The sequence below is a fragment of the Scyliorhinus canicula genome, chromosome 21 (genome assembly GCF_902713615.1).
Source record: "Scyliorhinus canicula chromosome 21, sScyCan1.1, whole genome shotgun sequence".
NCBI lineage: Eukaryota > Metazoa > Chordata > Chondrichthyes > Carcharhiniformes > Scyliorhinidae > Scyliorhinus > Scyliorhinus canicula.
This window is the reverse complement of record NC_052166.1, coordinates 54,265,283-54,284,308: the sequence shown is the minus strand read 5'-3', so window position 1 is coordinate 54,284,308 and position 19,026 is coordinate 54,265,283. Positions and strand designations below refer to the sequence as shown.

Below are 19,026 nucleotides of genomic sequence, written 5' to 3'. Positions count from 1 at the left end.
GTTTTCCGATGTGGTCTTTGGTGGGAAGAGTTTTGGAAGGGGTCTGGTGTGAGAGTCTGATGGGGGGTTGGGGGTGGAGTGGGCAGGATTTGCATTGTGCAGGGGAGGAGGCCATCTGCCGATGGACTTTGAGGGCACCCATGCTAAATACCTACACCCTTGGCCGACCGCAAGGTCTACCAAGTCAGGGCCACGCTGGCAAATACTTGCACCAACCCACGCCTCCGTGAAACCCGGTCCAGAGGGCCAGAGCATCACGGAGACATGGATAATTTGGTGTCCAACTGTTAATAGGATACAAAAGCCCCATTTGCAACCTCCCGCTGGCACAGGATGCGGGCCTCGCTGTCACTGCCAGTGGGGGACTGGAGCACCACAAAGGGATCAGCGCCCTTTCTTGCCCAATAGGAGTTACTTCGGTGCTTCGGGAATTCCACTACCTGCGTTAGGCAGCGGAGAATCCCCCCACCTCCCCCAACGTTTACAGAGCATAGAGGAAGGTCAGTCATCAGAATGGTCAAGTCTAGAGGATGGATGAGGTTTCAAAGCTGATGAGCCGAGGCAGGGGCGGAGTCAAGTGACAAGGCTTTGGAGGTGAAAATAGGGAATCCTAGCAATGACGTGGATTTGTGGGTCAGCCAGGGGTCAAAGATGACACCAAGTCAATCCTTCCACTGCTCTCACCTTTCGCATATGCCCGGATCCATTTCCTAAAGTTGCCAGACATTACAATTTATTTCATCCATTCTGCAAGACGTCCTTAGTCAGTCTAACCTCAGGAGCCCCTGAACTGTGCTACACAGTGCAGGACTCTCACTCCAGTTGTCAAAAAAAGCAAATGCTCCCTATATATGCCAAATTCCATGATCTTCCTCGTCCTACTAGATCCAAGAAGCTTTCCCATACAAAGACATGAACCATTCTCTACCATGCCTGTAAACATAAAGCCAACACTTTTTTCTGTTCTAGGGAGGGAAATCGAAGATTCAGGAACACGAGGCTGGAGGTATCAGACAGCACCTTAATTTTTTAATGGATGAAGTCACGAAGCTGAATCAGAAAGCAATTTCTGCCAATCTGCCACCAGATATATCAAGAACTTTAAAACAAATGGAGGCAGAAGCTGACAAGATCGAGTTGAGGATCAAACCCTTTCAGAAGGACCACCAAATAAATGAAGTCTGCAAAGAACTTCAAGAGTTTGGCAAACTATTGGAAGAAACAAAACAGTGTGTCACAATGGTTGAGGCTAGATTGAGTGCTTTGGATGACAGGCTGACGGCATTGCCAAGGGAGATTAACAAGTGCTCAAGGATGTCGACTACTTTGAATAGACAAATAGAGCTCACTAACCTACAGTTTATTGATGTAGAAGGCAAGGTTAGTTGACTTATTTAATTACTTGTTTTAATGGGATTGTTTTTGTGAAGAAACCATATTTGACAGCTTAATTGAACAACTGTTGGCTTTGATTACACATCATTCCTTTGGTATTTGCTCTGTACCATTTTAACTGGTTATTGTATTCGAGTGTGGCTATTTTGATATTGATACACTTTTTCCAACCAAAATATGACAGTGCTGGTGCTTTCGGTCCTTCAAATTTCTGCCAATCCAGTTTTGGAATATTCCATGTCGCATAATAGTTTTCCATCTAGTTTTTGTCTCCTCCTGCCCACATACATCTGGATCTATATTATCTTTCCTCTCGAGGGAAAAAGGTACCATAATAGGTTAGTCTGCCAAAAGACATTGCGGGTGCCTCTCTGTCCTCATTCAGGCCGGCGCACATCCCGCTCTTCTGGGAGAATAGCAGGAGAGCACCTAAATGTGGTTCGTGCCAGGCATTGAATGGAGGGCAATGCTCCCGGCCCACGGTGCCAGATGCGATCAGGTTCACGCTCTCACTGGGCATGAACCAAATGAGCATATTTAAATATTCTCAGACCATTTCAAACTGGAGTCTCCCGGCTCCCAGATTCCCCCCGCACCCCCCCACCCTCCCCTGTCTCATGGGAGCAGTGTGAGGTCGGCGGGGATCACATTTGGTCTCCATCAACGGAGATTAGATGTGATAATTATACCGGGGGTTCGGAGGCCAATGGAGCTCCCAGATATTTGGGGACATGGCACGACAATGCCCTGCCAGGTCCCCTGTCATCCTGGCACTGCCAGGATGCCAAGGAGCACTGCAAGGGATGGGGCCTGAAAGTGGGCATGGCCATGGTGGCATTCGATGGTCAAGGGAATCCTCATCTTGCTGACATTCTCTGTCTCTCTCCCCCCTCCAAGGGTCATACCAGCATTACCACAAGGTGTTGGCCCTGTGTTGGCAGTATCAGCTGGTCTTGTCCACAGGACAGAGGAGGAGGATGGCAACTCGCTGTGAGATGAGCTCTGCTGTCCCTCATTATCTAACAAAGTCTAACTCCTGTCTTTAAGATAAATACCACTGTCCGGCCAGATCATCTCTTCACGTGTGCTGGCAATTCCTTCTCATGTGTCGAAATATGTTTGCGGGGGCTTGGGGTGGATGGCATATGGTTAGTTCTCACTCACTAGGGATGCTGTCATACAAGGCGGGCTTACACTGCTGCCTACATATCCTTCCACTTCACGGTCAGGGTGTAACCATGTGGGACATTCATGTGTCATGGGCGTCCGCCACACCCCACATCAGCCCACCCTGCCACCGCAGAATCCAGTCCTAGACCATTCTTCACACCCGTAAGACAGAGGTTAGAAGCAACAGTGATGGGATAATCTTTTCCACAAGCAATACATCTGTCTGGGCGACAGCTGTTTCCTGGGATCGGGCACCTCTCCGACTCGGGAGTGCCTGTCTCCTCCTGATGTGATGCAGCATGTGTGTGGTGCTCACAAGAGGGTGACCCAGGAGCTTGATCGCTAATGGTGCAGGTGAAAGAACTGGTGAGACATCAGTGTCTTCCTCCGAGTGGTGCTCCAGGGTGTTTGAGGGTCTGGAAGGTGATCCTGCAAGACAAAAAACATGTGAGATCTTAGGAAAGACTGGTCTGTGGGAGAGGGGTGATTCACTTGCTGTGGAGTCATTTGTTGCATTGGACTCTCACTTGTTTTGCACATGCTGAACTCCATTGCAGCCACAGTCCTCTTCTCGGCCTACCCCTGTGAGTTGCAGGGCCCTTTCCTCATAGGAGGTCTGGACCCAAATATCTGGGATACCTCCTCCCAGCTTCTGGCTCTCCACGCGATTATGGCCTACTTTATCCTTGGGAACTCAGAAACTCAGAAAAGACATAGTGACATGCTGGGACATGGTTTTTAGAGGGCGTTAGTAGCTGGAGGCTTGTGTGCAATGCTCCAGGCCAAAGAGGTTGGGGTTTCGTGGAGAGTGGGTTGTAGGCAGATGGGCTGTTGTTGGCCACTAGGGGATTGGGGAAAAAAGTGAGAGGTGAGGGATGGGAGTGATGCCTGGGACATAGAGGTGGTTACTCACCTGAACTGCTCTAAGGAGGATGTTCATCTTCCTTTGGCATTGCGTGCCAGTCACCTGGTGAGGCTGGCAGCACTGACAGTCTCACCAGGTGGTTAGCACTGTTGTTTCACAGCTCCAGAGACCCGGGTTCTATTCCTGGCTTGGATTACTGTCTGTGCAGGGTCTGCACATTCCTCCCATGTCTGCGTGGGTTTCCACCGGATGCTCCGGTTTCCTCCCACAAGTTCCAAAAGACATGCTTGTTAGGGGAATTGGACATTCTGAATTCTCCCTCAGTGTACCCGAACAGGCGCCGGAATGTGGCGACTAGCGGACTTTCACAGTAACTTCATTGCAGTGTTAATGTAAAGCTACTTGTGACACTAATAAAGATTATTATTATTATGGGCCAGTTACCTCTCTTACCGTTCTAACTTGTACTACTGAGAAAATGGAAACAATTTCTATTTGATAGTTCTTAATTAATAGTGATATTTTAATAATTAACTGCTCTGATTCAATAAACATTTTCTCTAACAATGATTTATTTTGATATTATGGCTCCCTAAAGCTGACGAATTGTGAGTCTAAATTGTTTCAAACAGAGAAGGTTATCGAAGAAACTACAGCACAAATGATGGCTCTGGAAACAATGACACAAACTGGCATATATATCTGGAAAATTCCACACATTAAAAAAAGGTTGCAAGAAGCTATCGATGGAATAACACCTTACTTGGATTCCAGTGGTATGACAACCAAATCAATTTCTCTGCCTATGTGTGACAATCCTAGTTAGTTCTAATAGTTTTACTTTGCTACGTCTATTTTTAGTAACTTTCTCTTCTCTCCTTTTCCTCTGGTCACCCGCTGGTGCCTTACTAAAGTGGCCAAGTGAACCTGAACAGCTACTTAACCTTGGAACAGTATCATAGCTGAACCTTTTCCTGTCCTCAAATTAATGTTTAAACATAGAGATTTAAACAGTGGTAAAGGACTATGAAAAGAGAGGGCAGAATAGTGAGTTTATATTGAATTGAGATGCCACTAATTCAGTGATCAAATTACCTCCTGTGTTATAAATATCTATGGTTCCTCTCTGTGTACCAGCAGGGGTCACTGGACAAAAATCAGAACTGTTATTCTCCCCCGAGTGCAGAATGCTTATGCTATTACAATCCTGGATTAGACCCTAGCAGTGGCCAGGATACTGGACAGAAACCCCAATATTTTATTTTAATTGTGTTAGACTGTGAGGAATGGATACCTCGCTCTAGAAATGATTTCACACAAAATGGGGATATGGTATATTGAAACAAACTTTATTACTAACACAATATTAAAATATCTTTAACATCACACCAGAAAAATAGCTTAAACAATGCTAATCAATACAGTGGCACAATAACCCTTCACTGCTATCTTCTGCACTGTAAATTCTATGATTCTATGATTATTCCCACTCAAACAACAAAACTATCTTGGCTTAAATCCACTTTCAAATACAGTTAGCATTCAGGAATACCTGCTGTACAGATGTCCGGATACTTTACTTTTAGACTGTTGTAAAATATAGACCTAAATCTTTTCAGAACAATGCAGAAATTCTGGCTGCATTTCTTTAGAAGCTGCTTCTCCAGTTATTTTGGCCGTTTGCTGGTTCATTCACAGATTAGAGTCAAACTGCCTGGTTTAAATTTCAAACAATGCCTGGCAGTTAACTCTCAATCACTATTCCCCATGGCAACGTCTCTACAAATCTAGAGTTCACTTGCAAACCAATCAGTGCCCTCTACTCATACAGTATAAATTTGTTGATTTAGATGGTATTGCATTCTTGCAAAGAACCTGATGAGTGCAAGATGAAAAGCTTTGGCGAAAATGTCTTTTTCCAGCAATACTGATGAAATTGAATTTTCAGAGCAGCTACATTAAGTTTTTACTTTTCCATCTCAACAGGTCTAATTCTACAGATAGTGCTTCACCATAATAAGCTAATTTCAATTTGGTTGCCCTTAATGGCCGAATTGCATTGAGTCTTAATTTACCCCTGATATGCTGGCAATGAGAAGGATCCTGCTATTTCTCTGCACCTAAAATAGTGGTTCATCCCTAGCACCCATATATTCAAGGCATTGGACTAAATCTTATTTTTTTTGCATTTGCCTGAAAAAACAATTTTGTTTTGTTATGTCCACCTGGGCAGGTTTTGAGGGCTGTCAAAATTAAATGACCCTGAGCAGTCGAAAGGTGGAGGTTGTTTCCTTCCTAGAAAAGGAAACGGGAGGATGTTTAGTCAGGATTGCTGTTGAAAAGATTAATCTGGTCATATTTTCATAGAATTTACAGTGCAGAAGGAGGCCATTCAGCTCATCGAGTCTGCACTGGCCCTTGGAAAGAACACCCTACTTAAGTCCACACCTCCACCCTATCCCAGTAACACCACCTATCCTTTTAAGGTGCAACTTAGCATGGCCAATCCACCTAATCTGCACCCCTTGCAGTGTGGGAGAAAACCGGAAGACCCAGAGGAAACCTACACAGACATGGGGAGAAGGTGCAAGCTTCACACAGACAGTCAGCCGAGGCCGGAATTGAACCTGGGTCCCTGGAGCTATGAGACAGCAGTGCCAATCACTATGCCACTGTGCCACCTTCAATGTCAATTCTTTTAAAAATCTATAATTTTAAAACTATGTTGTCAATATTCTGCTTTTTGTGCAGTGTGTGTGGTGGTGTGGTCTCATTCTGATAACTATGCTGAGAGCATCTGGATGTAATGTTAATGTGCTATTTCATGGCACAATGTCATAGATATGTGATCTGTAGGATGATAATGGGTTACTTTTATTCCAAGTGCTGGTCATCAGATGTAGTAATTGGTTGTGAATGGTGAACAATATGTGAACACGTGGGAATGCTGTCAATATCTTTCAGCAGCCTAGAGTTACCCACTGTTCACAAAGTTTAGCAAAACCTTTAGAATAAAACTGCATTCTTCATGACCAAGAGGCGTCTCTATTGCCCCTTTAAGAAACAAACCCACCTGAATTATGGGTGTGTTGATCAGAAATGTCATTACCACGCATCACCACACAATGGGGTAACATTTTCTCTGATAAATATACTGAAATTGGAATCTTTTGAGGGAGTTTTGCCGTTTGGTTTTGACATATTAGTAGTTATCCTGTGGCATTGCTCAGTGAGTGGGAGGACATAACAACACAGGTGTTTTGCGATGCAAGGCAAAACATACTGCTCCCATCACAACACTGACACCCACTTGTGGCTGGGCCTTACTGGACTGCAGAATGGGATACATGACAACAGAAAATGTGACAAACCTGTAGTGCTAATTGCAAGAATATTAATATATTAACTATGTAGAGAGGAAATCTTTGTTCCCAATTTAAAACACTGAGCTAATTAATTGCCTTTCAGTTATTAAAAAAAAATTACAGCTCCTGGTTTTGTGAATTTCAAATTATGCACGATCAGCTTTTAAGTGAACAACCTAATTGTATAAAAAAAAATTTGAAATATGAGGTGATTGAGATTTTCCCCTCATGGGCTTATTTTATGCAGTAGGTCCATTTCTGCTTTCTGTGAAAATCTGTTTTACTTTGAACCATAGAATTCCTACAGTGTAGAAGGAGGCCATTCGGCCCATCGAGTCTGCACCAACCCTCTGAAAGAGCACCTATCTCGGCCCATTCCCCCACCCTATCCCCACAACCCATAACCCATCTAACTTTTTTTTGAAACTAACGGGCAATTTAGCACGGGCAATCATAGAAGCATAGAATCTACAGTACCAGGAGGCCATTTGGCCCATCGGGTGCGCAGCAGCCCCCGGAAAGAGCACTGAAAATGAATGAAAATGAAAATGAAAATGAAAATTTTCATTTTCACCCACTTCACCCAAGCCTCCACCCAATCACCGCAACCTCACGCAACCTTTAGACACGAAGGGGTAATTTATCACAGCCAGTCTACTTAACCTACAGATCTTTGGACTGTGGGATGAAACCGGAACACCCGGAGGAAACCCACAGACTGGGAGAAAGTGCAAACTCCACACAGACAGTCACCCAAGGCCGGGGTTGAACCCAGGTCCCTTGTGCTGTGAGGCAGCAGTGCTAACCACTGTGCCGCCCGAAAACATTACGTAATATTGGCCGGGACATTTGGCTGCTATGATCATTTAAATTAGCATTTATGAATTTGGGGAAACATGGGGTGGAATTCTCCGAACCCCCCCGCCGGTCGGAAAATCGCCGGCGGGCCGCATGAATCGCCCCACGCCGCCCCGATGCCGGGACGTGATTCTCCACAGAACGGAGAATCGGCGCCACTGGGGCCGGCGAGGTCAGTGCAGTGCCGGTCGAGGTATGCGCCGACTCTCCGGCACAGGCCGTCGCACCGATTCTCCAACCCGTATGGGCCGAGCGGCGGTCAACAAAACGGCGAGTCCCACCGGTGCCGTTCTAACATCCTCTGAGCCGGCAGGACCTCGCCGTTGAAGAGTCCGGGCGTGGCCTGTTGGGGTGGGGGGGGGGGGGGGGGGGGGGGGGGGGTGGTGGTGGTCCGACCCCGGGAGAGGGGGTGGGGGGGCACCTCCGTAGTGGCTTGGCCCGCAATCGGTGGTCCGGCCTCTCTGTCGGGGGGCTTCCTTTCCTCTGTGCCGGCTCCAGTAGCCCCGCGCCATTTGGCGTTGGGGCCAGCGTGGGGAAGGCCACTGCGCATGTGGCAGTTGGTGCCGGGCCAACTGCGCATGCGCGGACTCCGCGGCGCCGGGTTCACGCAGAGATCGGCAGCTGGAGCATTGTGGGACGCTCCAGCGCCTGGCTACCCCACTGTGGGCCAGAGATTCGGGAATCGGAACGGGCGCTGACACCGGAGTAAAATTCCAGTTTTTACGCTGGCATCGGCGCTTAGCCGCCCGATGGGAGAATCCCGCCCAAGGTTTGATGTTCTGTTGTTGTATGTTTTCCGGGATCTGCGATGCGGCCAGGCAAAGAAAACCACCAAAGAGCTGTGGAAATTGCGGTATCTCAGGAAAGCGGCGAACAGGGAGTACAAGAACTCCAGGGGACAGCAGTGCTCAGTTTAGTCCGCCAAAACAGGCTCACACACAGCCCGCTAGGTCCTAAGAACCGTTTCCCCAGAATTGAGGCACCGACAGGTAAGGGGTGAGATGGGAGTATAAATACTGGCCTGCAACAGTAGCAGCGGGCACAGGGATCTGGGGCACAGAAGGCTACCCATCCACTGCACCGCTGGGTTTGACCACCCCACCTCTGACTGGACCCATTACATGAAGAACGATGATGACCAGTACCAACAACTACATTGTGTGGCGGCACCAAGAATTGCACCCATCCAAATCTTGCTCCAGGTGAATGGCCATCCCGACCCACATGGAACTCGATATGGGGCCTTCTGTGTCTGTCATTAGTCGACACACCTTCAACCACATATGATCCAGAATCTATCCGCTGACTCTCCAGACTACCAAAGCAAGGATAGCGACCTACACAGGGGAGCCTCCCGCAATTGCAGACATGACCACCGAACCCAGTGAATACAGCCGCCAGTCACAACATTTACAACTGGTCGTTGAACATGGGAGCGGCCCGAGCCTGGTGGGTCATGACTGGCTCCAGCACCTCCGCTTAGGGAAGGATTTCCCAATGCACCCACATGACCCCAAATGCATATTGACCAGATTTCCGACCGTATTCCAGGAAGGTTTGGGGACCATCAGGGAGGCCGAAGCCTGAATAAGCGTGGACCCAATAGCCCAGCCACACTATTTCCATTCCCGTCCCCTTCCTTACGCCTTGCATCCAAAGATAGATGGACCTCATGGAGAACCTGGGGAATCTTAAGACCAGTACAATTTTCCGACAGGGCAGTGTCGGGCTTACTGGCAATGAAGTCTGACAGATCAGTGCGTCTCTGCAGGGATTATAAAATGACAGTAAACCTGGTATCATGCTTAGACCGTTATCCAATCCCCAGGATTGAGGATCTGTATAGTAAGCTCAGCAGTGGACTGACAGTCACAAAGCTAGATTTGAGCCATGCGTATCTCCAGCTGGTCCTGGCAAGAAAATTCATCACCATCAACATGCACCGGAGACTCTATGAGTATACCCGGCTACCATTCGGGGTCTCCTTGGTGTGCACAATATTTCAAAGGATCATGGAGAACATGTTGCAGAGGATGCCACGCCTGGCGGTCTACTTGGATAACCGGTTCATCTGATCAGGGGCACCTGAAGAAGTGCTACAATGCTTTGAGGTGCTGGCGTCTTCCTCCGCCAAGAGAAATGCAACTTCAATGCAGCCGAGGTGGTGTACTTAAGGTACTGCATAGACTGCCACAGTCTGAACCCCATCCACCGAGCCCCGTGCCGGGGGGGGGGGGGGGGGAACAGAACTTTGGGCTTTACTGGGGCTGGTCAATTATGGAAAGTTTCTCCGGAGATTAGCCACAGCATTGGCTCCCCTCCATATACTACTGAAGAAAGGACAACTCTGGGCTTGGGGCGCTGAGCAACAAGCAGCATTTGCCAGAGTGAAAGGTTAAGGGGGGGGTTGTTGGGTTACGGGTATAGGGTGGATACGTGGGTTTGAGTAGGGTGATCATGGCTCGGCACAACATCGAGGGCCGAAGGGCCTGTTCTGTGCTGTACTGTTCTATGTTCTATGAAACAGCAGCTTTCCTCTTCAAGACTACTCACTAATTATGGCCCCTCTAGGTCACTCTTACTGACCTGCGACCCATCCCCTTATGGCGTTGAGTCTGTGCTAGCCTATGTAATGGAAGATGGTTTCGAACACTGGCCAATGCAGAGAAACGGTATGCACAGGCACAAGTGGAGAAAGAAGGACTGGCTGTGGTATTCGGTGTAAAGACAATTGCAGCAGTACGTCCACGGGCACCACGTCACCGTCCTGACGGATCACAGCTCCTTCTGGGGCTCTTCAAGGAGGACCGTGCAATTCCTCCCATAGCCTCCGCCTACGTCCAGCGCTGGGCAGGCCAGGGCAGGTTTCGATACACATGGACACGTCTCTGGACTTGGGGAGGGGGTTTATGATAACCCCAGTGGAGGTCACAGGATAGGAACCATCAGGTTTCCCGCGCCCTCCGGTGAAATTAACTTACTGGTAAAGAGGCGGGGCTTCCCCTTCCCTCTAGTATAAATACCCTGACCTGAAACTCTCCGGGGAGTAGTGGTGATCTGACTGTAAGTCATAATAAACCTTTTCATGCTCTAGCCTGTTGCTGATGCGTGGCTGCTTACCTCAGATCTAATACTAATCCTATAAGAAAATGCTTTGATTTCATTCTCTGTCAGTACTATTTAGCCTTCCCTTAAATGCACCAATGCCATTAAGGAGCAAATATCAAGAAATCTGAAATAGAAGGTTTGGAAAAGTAAGAGGCAGTATGAAAGAAGACTGGTTAACATAAAGGGTAAGTACAAGGAATTTTATAAATATATAAGAAATAAAAGATAGTCAGAACGGATGGAACCAGGAAGTCCAAAGGTGCCATCTTGGGTTATTGTGAAAAGGTGGAGTTGAGATAACTCATTAGTCATGATCTCATTGAATAACAGAACATGTTTGAAGGGCTGAATGGCCTACTCCAGCTCCTATTTCCTATGTGCCTATTGATCTATATTTTTCATTGCTTTTGCAGAATTTTACTTTTGCAAATATGGGTATAGAATATGCCTTCGCATATATCTGGATGGCTATGAAGAAGCTCAAGGAACACACATTTCACTTTATTACATTTTGCTCAAGGGGCAGTTCGATGCTTTGACTCAGTGGCCTTTTAAACAAAACGTAAGGAAACGTATGGAACCACACCAAGCTTTTTTCTTTTTTCTTGTTCTTACCTTTGCTAGACTTATTTTCAGGAGGAATTTCACTGTCCATTTTTAAAGTATTCGAACGGCATTATTTGCGAAAATGTTATGGCTTACAAATGTAAGGTACCCCATCCACTTTTTGGATGCAAAACAGGTATCTAAGCATTCAATATCGTAGACGGTGCCATTACTGTCCCATGGACAGTTCCATGGCACACTGTCCACCATAATGCCAAAGGCAGAGAAATAAGTATCCAGTGTTCCTGCCTGAAACTGCCGTTAGGTTCTTTGCTTATGTCTGCAAAGGGGTTCTTTTCATCCTGTGAGACAGGAAACTGCGGCATTTTCTCCTGTAGAGTTAGATCATAGAAGATCATAGAATTTACAGTGCAGAAGGAGGCCATTAGGCCCATCGAGTCTGCACCAGCTCCTGGAAAGAGCACGCTACCCAAGGTTAACACCTCCACCCTATCCCCATAACCCAGTAACCCCACCCAACACTAAGGGCAATTTTCGACACTAAGGGCAATTTATCATGTCCAATCCACCTAACTTGCACATCTTTGGACTGTGGGAGGAAACCGGAGCACCCGGAGGAAACCCACGCACACACAGGGAGGACGTGCAGACTCCTCACAGACAGTGACCCAAGCCGGAATCGAACCTGGGACCCTGGAGCTGTGAAGCGATTGTGCTATCCACAATGCTACCGTGCTGCCCACATTACTTATTGTCACAAGTAGGCTTCAAATGAAGTTACTGTGAAAAGCCCCTAGTCGCCACATTCCAGCACCTGGTATGGGAATTGAACCGTGTTGCTGACCTGCCCTGGTCTGCTTTCAAAGCCAGCAATTTAGCCGTGTGCTAAACCAGCCCCAGTTGAATGCACACTGCAGATATAACATGCATTAATGCAGTATCATGTGGCAATAGGTGCTGAATGAGACCGTGGTGCCTCCTGCCATTCGGAGTCATGGCAACTCCTTGTACAATATCAAGCCCCAAGCCCCACATTTAGAAACACTGTCCGACAGAATGTACAGCTGACTGCACTGGACTCCATTACAGTTACCCTCATGAAAGAGGAAACAACAACATGTACATTTATTTTGTATTTAATAGTAAGAAAACAGATGCCAAGTGAAAAAGGAAGGAATTAAGATGGGCAATGAAAACCTGATTTGAAGAGATTGGTTTTGAGGTTTTTTTAAAGATGGATAGGGATGGAGAGGTTTTGAAAGTAAGTTCCAGAGTCACACCAAGCTATAAGGGCTGAAGTGGTGGCAAATAATATTGGTGATGCATGACAGAAAGGATGGATTAGATTTTTGAGTAAGGGATGATGATAGTGGTTATTGGGGGAAGAACAGAGTGCCTTCGACATCATAATCCAATATGACCACTTGAGTAAATTATCTTTTGCAGTAGAAGACCATGTTGCAATAGTTAATTTCACAGCCAAGTGAAACATCTATATTTACCTGAGATGCCAAACAGTGGCAGAGTATTTGTGACTTTGCATTTTCTGGCATGTATTTACTATATAAGATTAACTTCAATGCAGTCCAACAAGAGTTTTAATTCAGATTGTGTCTTTTTTTTGTCAGGTGAAACTTGCTTTACTAAACCTAAATGATCGACAGCAGTCCATTCTGAAGATCTACGTTCCAGACGAACAGGACCCAGCTTTGCAGAGACCTGTACAAAGTATGAATGCACCACGTGGATTCCCCATGTTTGCAACTTCATCTGAATTCAACCAGCGCTTTTCTGAGTTTGTGATGGGTGATGAAATGTTTGTTGGTGCAGAGGTTGTCCCTATAAATTGATCAGAAAGATCTACATTGGGGAGCAGTCCATGTGTTTTTTTTAAATGTTTTTATTAAAGCTTTTCAAACAGAATTTTTACATAATAACAGAAAAATAAACGTTAAAATATTTAACAAAACTAGGTGGCTGTTGTCATTATACAAAAAGAAAATATACATTAGACAGTTCCCCCACCTGACGCCCCCCCCCCCCCCCCCATTGCTGCTGCTGCTGACACTTACCACTCCCCTAGAAAGTCAAGGAAAGGTTGCCACTGCTGGGAGAACCCCAGCAAGGACCCTCTCAAGGCAAACGTTATTCTCTCCATGCTGAGGAACCCAGCCATGTCAATAATCCAGGTCTCCACACTCGGGGATTTCGAGTCTCTCCACAGTAACAAGATCCATCTCCGGGCTACCAGGGAGGCAAAGGCCATCACCTCGGTCTCTTTCGCTTCCTGCATTCCCAGATCCTCTGACACCCCAAAGATTGCTATTGTTGGACTCGGCTTCACCCGCGTGTCCAAGATCTTGGACATAGCCCTCGCAAAGCCCTGCCAGATTTCTTTAAGTGCCGGGCATGCCCAGAACATATGGACATGGTTCGTCGGGCTCCCTGAACACCTCGCACACCTGTCCTCCACCCCAAATAACTTGCCCATTCTCGCCGTCGTCATGTGAGCCTGGTGTACCACCTTAAACTGAATTAAGCTGAGCCTGGCACATGATGAGGAAGAATTCACCCTGCCCAGGCATCAGCCCACAGGCCCTCACCAACTCCTCCCACTTGCCCTTCAGTTCCTCCACTGAGGATTCCTCCACCTCCTGCAGCCCTTGGTAGATGTCCGACACCTTCCTCTCTCCTACCCAGATGCCAGACACCACCCTGTCCTGTGTTCTTTGAAGGGGTGGCAATGGAAATGTCCCGACCTGTTTTTTTTCAGAAAGTCACAGACTTGGAGGTATCGGGAAGCATTTCCCGGGGGAAGGCTGAACTTCTCCTCTAGCACCTTCAAGCTAGGGAAAGTCCCATCTATAAACAGGTCTCCCATTCTTCTAATGCTGCCCTGTGCCAGCCTTGAAACCCCCTGTCTATCCTGCCCGGAGCAAATCTATGGTTGTTCCGTATCGGGGTTCAAACTGAGGCCCCCTCCTCCTTCCTTTGCCTTCTCCACTGTCCCCAGACCCTCAGCGCTGCCGTCACCACTGGGCTTGTGGTGTATCGTGCCGGTGAGAACGGCAGCGGTGCCGTTACTAGTGCCCCTAAGCTGGTGCCTTTGCATGACGCCGCCTCTAGCCGCCCCCATGCCGACCCCTCCTCCATTACCCATTTCCTAATCATGGCCACATTAGCCGCCCAATTGTAGCTGCAGAAGTTCGGCAGTGCCAACCCCCCCACCCCCCCTCCGACTACGCTCCAAAAACAGCCTTTTAACTCGCGGGGTCTTGTTTGCCCACACAAATCCCATAATAATCCTGTTCACCCGCTTGAAGAAGGATTTGTGGACGAAGATGGGAAGGCACTGAAAAACGAACAGGAATCTGGGGAGAATCGTCATCTTCACAGTCTGCACCCTTTCCCGCCAGGGAAAACGGGAGCATGTCCCACCTTTTAAAGTCTCCTTCCATCTGCTCTATAAGCCACGATAGATTGAGCCTGTGTAGGGCATCCCAGTTCCTAACCACCTGTATACCTAGGTAACGGAAACTTCTCTCCACCATCTTGAGCAGGAGCTCCCTCAGTCTCTCCTCCTGACCCTTAGCGTGGATTACAAATAGCTCACTTTTCCACATGTTCAACTTGTATCCCGAGAAGCTCCCAAAGTCCCTAAGGATCCGCCTGACCTCCCCATCCCCTCTATCGGGTCCGAAATATACAATAGCAGGTGTTCTGCGTAGAGGGAAACCCAGTGCTCCTCTCCACCCCCCCCCCCCCTTCCCCGGATCAGCCCCCTCCACTCCCTTGAAGTCCTCAGCGCTATGGCCAACGGCCCGATTGCCAAGGCAAATAGTAACGGGGATAGGAGGCACCCCTGCCTTGTCCCTCGATGCAGTCTAAAATACTCCGACCTCAGCCGGTTCGTGGATACACTTGCTACCGGGCCTGATACAGTAACTTGACCCACCCTATGAATCCCTCACCAAATCCAAACCTACCTAACACTTCCCAAAGGTACTCCCATTCCACGCTGTCAAAGGTTTTCACTGCATCCATTGCAACCACTACTTCTGCATCTCCTCCTTCTGAGGGCATCTTAATGATATTCAGGGGCCTCCTCACGTTTGTGTTCAATTGCCTGCCCTTGATGAAACCCGTCTGTCCTCCTCAATCACTCCCGGGACGCAGTCCTCTATTCTGGTAGCCAAAAGTTTTGCTTGTAGTTTGGCATCCACGTTCAGGAGCGATATCGGCTTATAGGACCCACTGTGAAGCGGATCCTTCTCCCTCTTCAAAATGAGCGAGATCAATGCCTGCGACATCATCGGGGGGAGGGGTCCTCTCTTCTTTGCCTCGTTAAAGGGTCTTAGCAGGAGTGGGCTCAGCAGCTCCGAGAATTTCTTATAGAATTCCACAGGGAATCCGCCCGGACCCGTGGCCTTGCCCGACTGCATAACTCCATAAATTGCTTCTTCCCTTCCCCTCCCCTCGGGGGTTCTGACTCGTACAGTTTACAATAAAATTCCTTGAAGACTTCATTGATCTTCTCTGGGCCCAAGACCGTATTACCTTCCTTATCCCTCACTCCCCCTCACTCCCTGGCCGCCTCTCTCCTGCGAAGTTGGTGCGCCAGCATCCTACTTGCTTTCTCCCCAGACTCGTAGACTGCCTCTTTCACCTCCCTCAGCTGTGCCTCCGCCTTCCCAGTGGTCAGCAAATCGAACTCCGCCTGCAATCTCCGGCGCTCCTTTAGCAGCCCTTCCTCGGGGGTCTACCCGTACTTCCTGTCTACTCTAAGTATCTCTCCCACCAGCCTCTCCCTCTCCGCCCTCTCCCTCTTCTCTCTGTGGGACCTAATAGAAATTAACTCCCCTCTAATAACTGCCTTCATAGCCTCCCAGACCGTTGTTGCTGTTACCTCCCGTGTCATTTGTTGTCACATAGTTCTGGATGCTCCTCCTTATCCGCCCACACACCTCCTCATCCGCTAGCAGTCCCACATCCAGACTCTAGAGAGGGCGCTGCCCTCGCTCCGCCCCCAGTCGCAAGTACACCCAGTGCGGGGCATGGTCTGAGACCGCAATGGCCGAATACTTGACCCCCTCCACCTTCGGGATTAACACCCTGCTCAACAGAAAAAGTCAATCCGCGAGTAGACTTTGTGGACGTGAGAGAAAAAGGACAACTCCTTCGCCCTTGGCCTCGCGAATCTCCATGGGTCCACGACCCCCCATCTGATCCATGAACTCCCTGGGGGCCCTGGCCGCCCCTGGTCTCTTTCCCAACCTGGACTTAGACTGGTCCAGAGCCGGATCCAGGACCGTGTTAAAATCCCCACCCCCCCCCCCCCCCCAATGATCAAGTTACCTGACTCCAAGTCCGGGATTTTACCCAACATGCACCTCATGAATTCCACGTCATCCCAGTTTGGGGCATAGACGTTCACTAACACCACCCAGGCCCCCTGCAGCTTGTCACTCACCGTTATGTACCGCCCTTGTCCGCCACAATACTCCCTGCTTCGAATGCCACCCGTTTACTAACCAGAATTGCCACACCTCTGGGGCGCGATTCTCCGCTCCCATGCCGGGTGGGAGAATCACAGGAGGGCCGCTCTGGCACCCCCCGCGATTCTCCCACCCCCCCCCCCCCCCAAAATGCGAGACGCCGCTCGGAGAATCGTGGGTCGCCGTTTTTCACGCCGACGGTGCGGAGAATTCCGCCCCTAATCTAGCCCCGAATGGAACACCTGGCCCACCCATCCCCTCCTTAACCTCGCTTGGTCAGCGAGTTTTAAGTGCGTCTCCTGAACCAGGTCCGCATTTAATCCGTTTAAATGCAAGAACACGCGTACCCTTTTGACCGGCCTGTTCAGACCCCTCATATTCCACATGATCAGACTGGACAGGGGGGTTGACCCCCCCCCCCCCACCCCCTCTCCCTGCCGACTACCCATCTCCCTTTTTCGGCCAGCCATGTGCCCGCACCCCCCCCCCTCGCTCCAGCCCTCCCGCCGGAGGCCCCCCAACCCTACTCTCCATCCGTCCCCAACAGTTGGCTCCCCGTCAGTCAGCAAAGCAGCGCCCCATCCCCCCCAGTCCCAAACCCCCATGCCAAGCACCCGCTTAGCACTGATTTCCCCCCCCCATTACGTTTCTGTAACTCAGCTAAGGGAGCAGTCCATGTGTTGATGCTACGTAACACAATTAATACTTAGCACTACACAGGTAAAATGTGACATACAAAACATATAACTGTGCCGACCTGTTCCTTTGTCACTGTAGGTTAATACAAAACTTAATGATCAGGATATATTCACAGAAAATGAAGTGAGAAGACATTAGCAAAGACATATTTCTTTAAAAAGGATGCATTTAGGCGGCCAGGGAAATAAGTAGAGTGATGGATGGGGAGGGGCGCAAAGTGGAGGACCTGGCAGGATTGAATAAGGTATTCCGGAACTTCTATAGCAAGCTGTACACTTCGGAGCCCCCGGAAGAACCGGAGGAGATGAAAAGGTTTCTGGACGGGTTAACCTTCCCAACAGTAGGTGGGGGGCGAGTGGATGAGCTGGGGGCCCCGATTAGAGTAGAGGAGGTATTGGGGGGCCTAAAGGCCATGCAGTCGGGGAAAGCCCCGGGGCCGGATGGATACCCAGTAGAGTTTTATAAGAAGTTCTCTGAGTTAGTGGGTCTGGTCTTAGCGATTGTTTTTAATGAGGCAAGGGACAGAGGGACCCTGCCGCCGACGATGTCGTAAGCCACCATATCACTGATATTGAAGCGGGGTAAGGACCCAGAAATGTGCGGGTCATACAGGCCAATCTCCCTGATCAATGTAGATGCCAAGCTCCTGGCAAAGGTCTTGGCAGTTAGAATTGAGGACTGCGTACCAGAGGTGATTGGGGATGACCAAACTAGGTTCGTGAAAGGCAGGCAGCTGTCGGCCAACTTGAGAAGATTACTCAATGTGATAACGATGCCCCCGACAGGCAAGGAGGTGGAGGTAGTGGTGGCGATGGATGCCGAGAAGACCTTCGACCGGGTGGAATGGGGCTATCTATGGGAGGTGCTCAGACGGTTTGGGTTCGGGGAGGGACTGGTGAATTGGATCAAGCTATTGTATCAGGCCCCAAAGGCCAGCATCAGGATAAACAGAGAAGTGTCAGAGTATTTTAGACTATACCGCGGGACCAGACAGGGCTGTCCGCTCTCCCCGCTGCTGTTTGCGCTGGCCATAGAGCCGCTGGCAATTGCGCTGAGAGCCGCAAAGGGATGGAAGGGGATGGTTAGGGGCGGGGTGGAACATAGGGTCTCTCTCTATGCGGACGACCTGCTCCTGTATGTGTCGGACCCATTGGCCGGGATGGAAAGTATTCTGGAAACATTGAGGGAGTTCGGCCAGTTCTCAGGATACAAATTAAATATGACCAAGAGTGAAATATTTGTGGTGCAGGCAAGGGGCCAGGGGAACAGATTGAGAGGGCTACCATTTAGGCTAGTTGAGGGAAATTTCCGGTACTTGGGGGTCCAGGTGGCGCGAGACTGGGGCAGGCCCCACAAGTTAAATTTGGCCAGGGTGGTGGAGCGAATGAAGGGAGAGTTTCGGAGATGGGATGCACTCCCGCTATCGCTGGCAGGGAGGGTGCAGACTGTAAAGATAACAATCCTCACTAGATTCCTGTTCATTTTTCAGTGCCTCCCGATCTTT

General features: G+C 49.0%; 1 protein-coding gene across 4 annotated transcripts in view; it reads left to right on the top strand.

The window, feature by feature from the left end:
• LOC119955847 (TNF receptor-associated factor 2-like) overlaps positions 1–13,297 on the top strand; it is a 54,369-nt gene extending 41,072 nt beyond the window's left edge. For all 4 annotated transcript variants that reach the window (XM_038782464.1, XM_038782465.1, XM_038782462.1 and 1 more), the window contains 4 exons: positions 970–1,380; positions 4,029–4,206; positions 11,175–11,323; positions 12,957–13,297. In XM_038782464.1, the coding sequence (XP_038638392.1) occupies positions 970–1,380; positions 4,029–4,206; positions 11,175–11,323; positions 12,957–13,178 (960 nt within the window). In that variant the 3' untranslated portion in view covers positions 13,179–13,297. The remainder of the gene's footprint in view (positions 1–969; positions 1,381–4,028; positions 4,207–11,174; positions 11,324–12,956) is intronic.
• Positions 13,298–19,026: the final 5,729 nt, after the last annotated feature.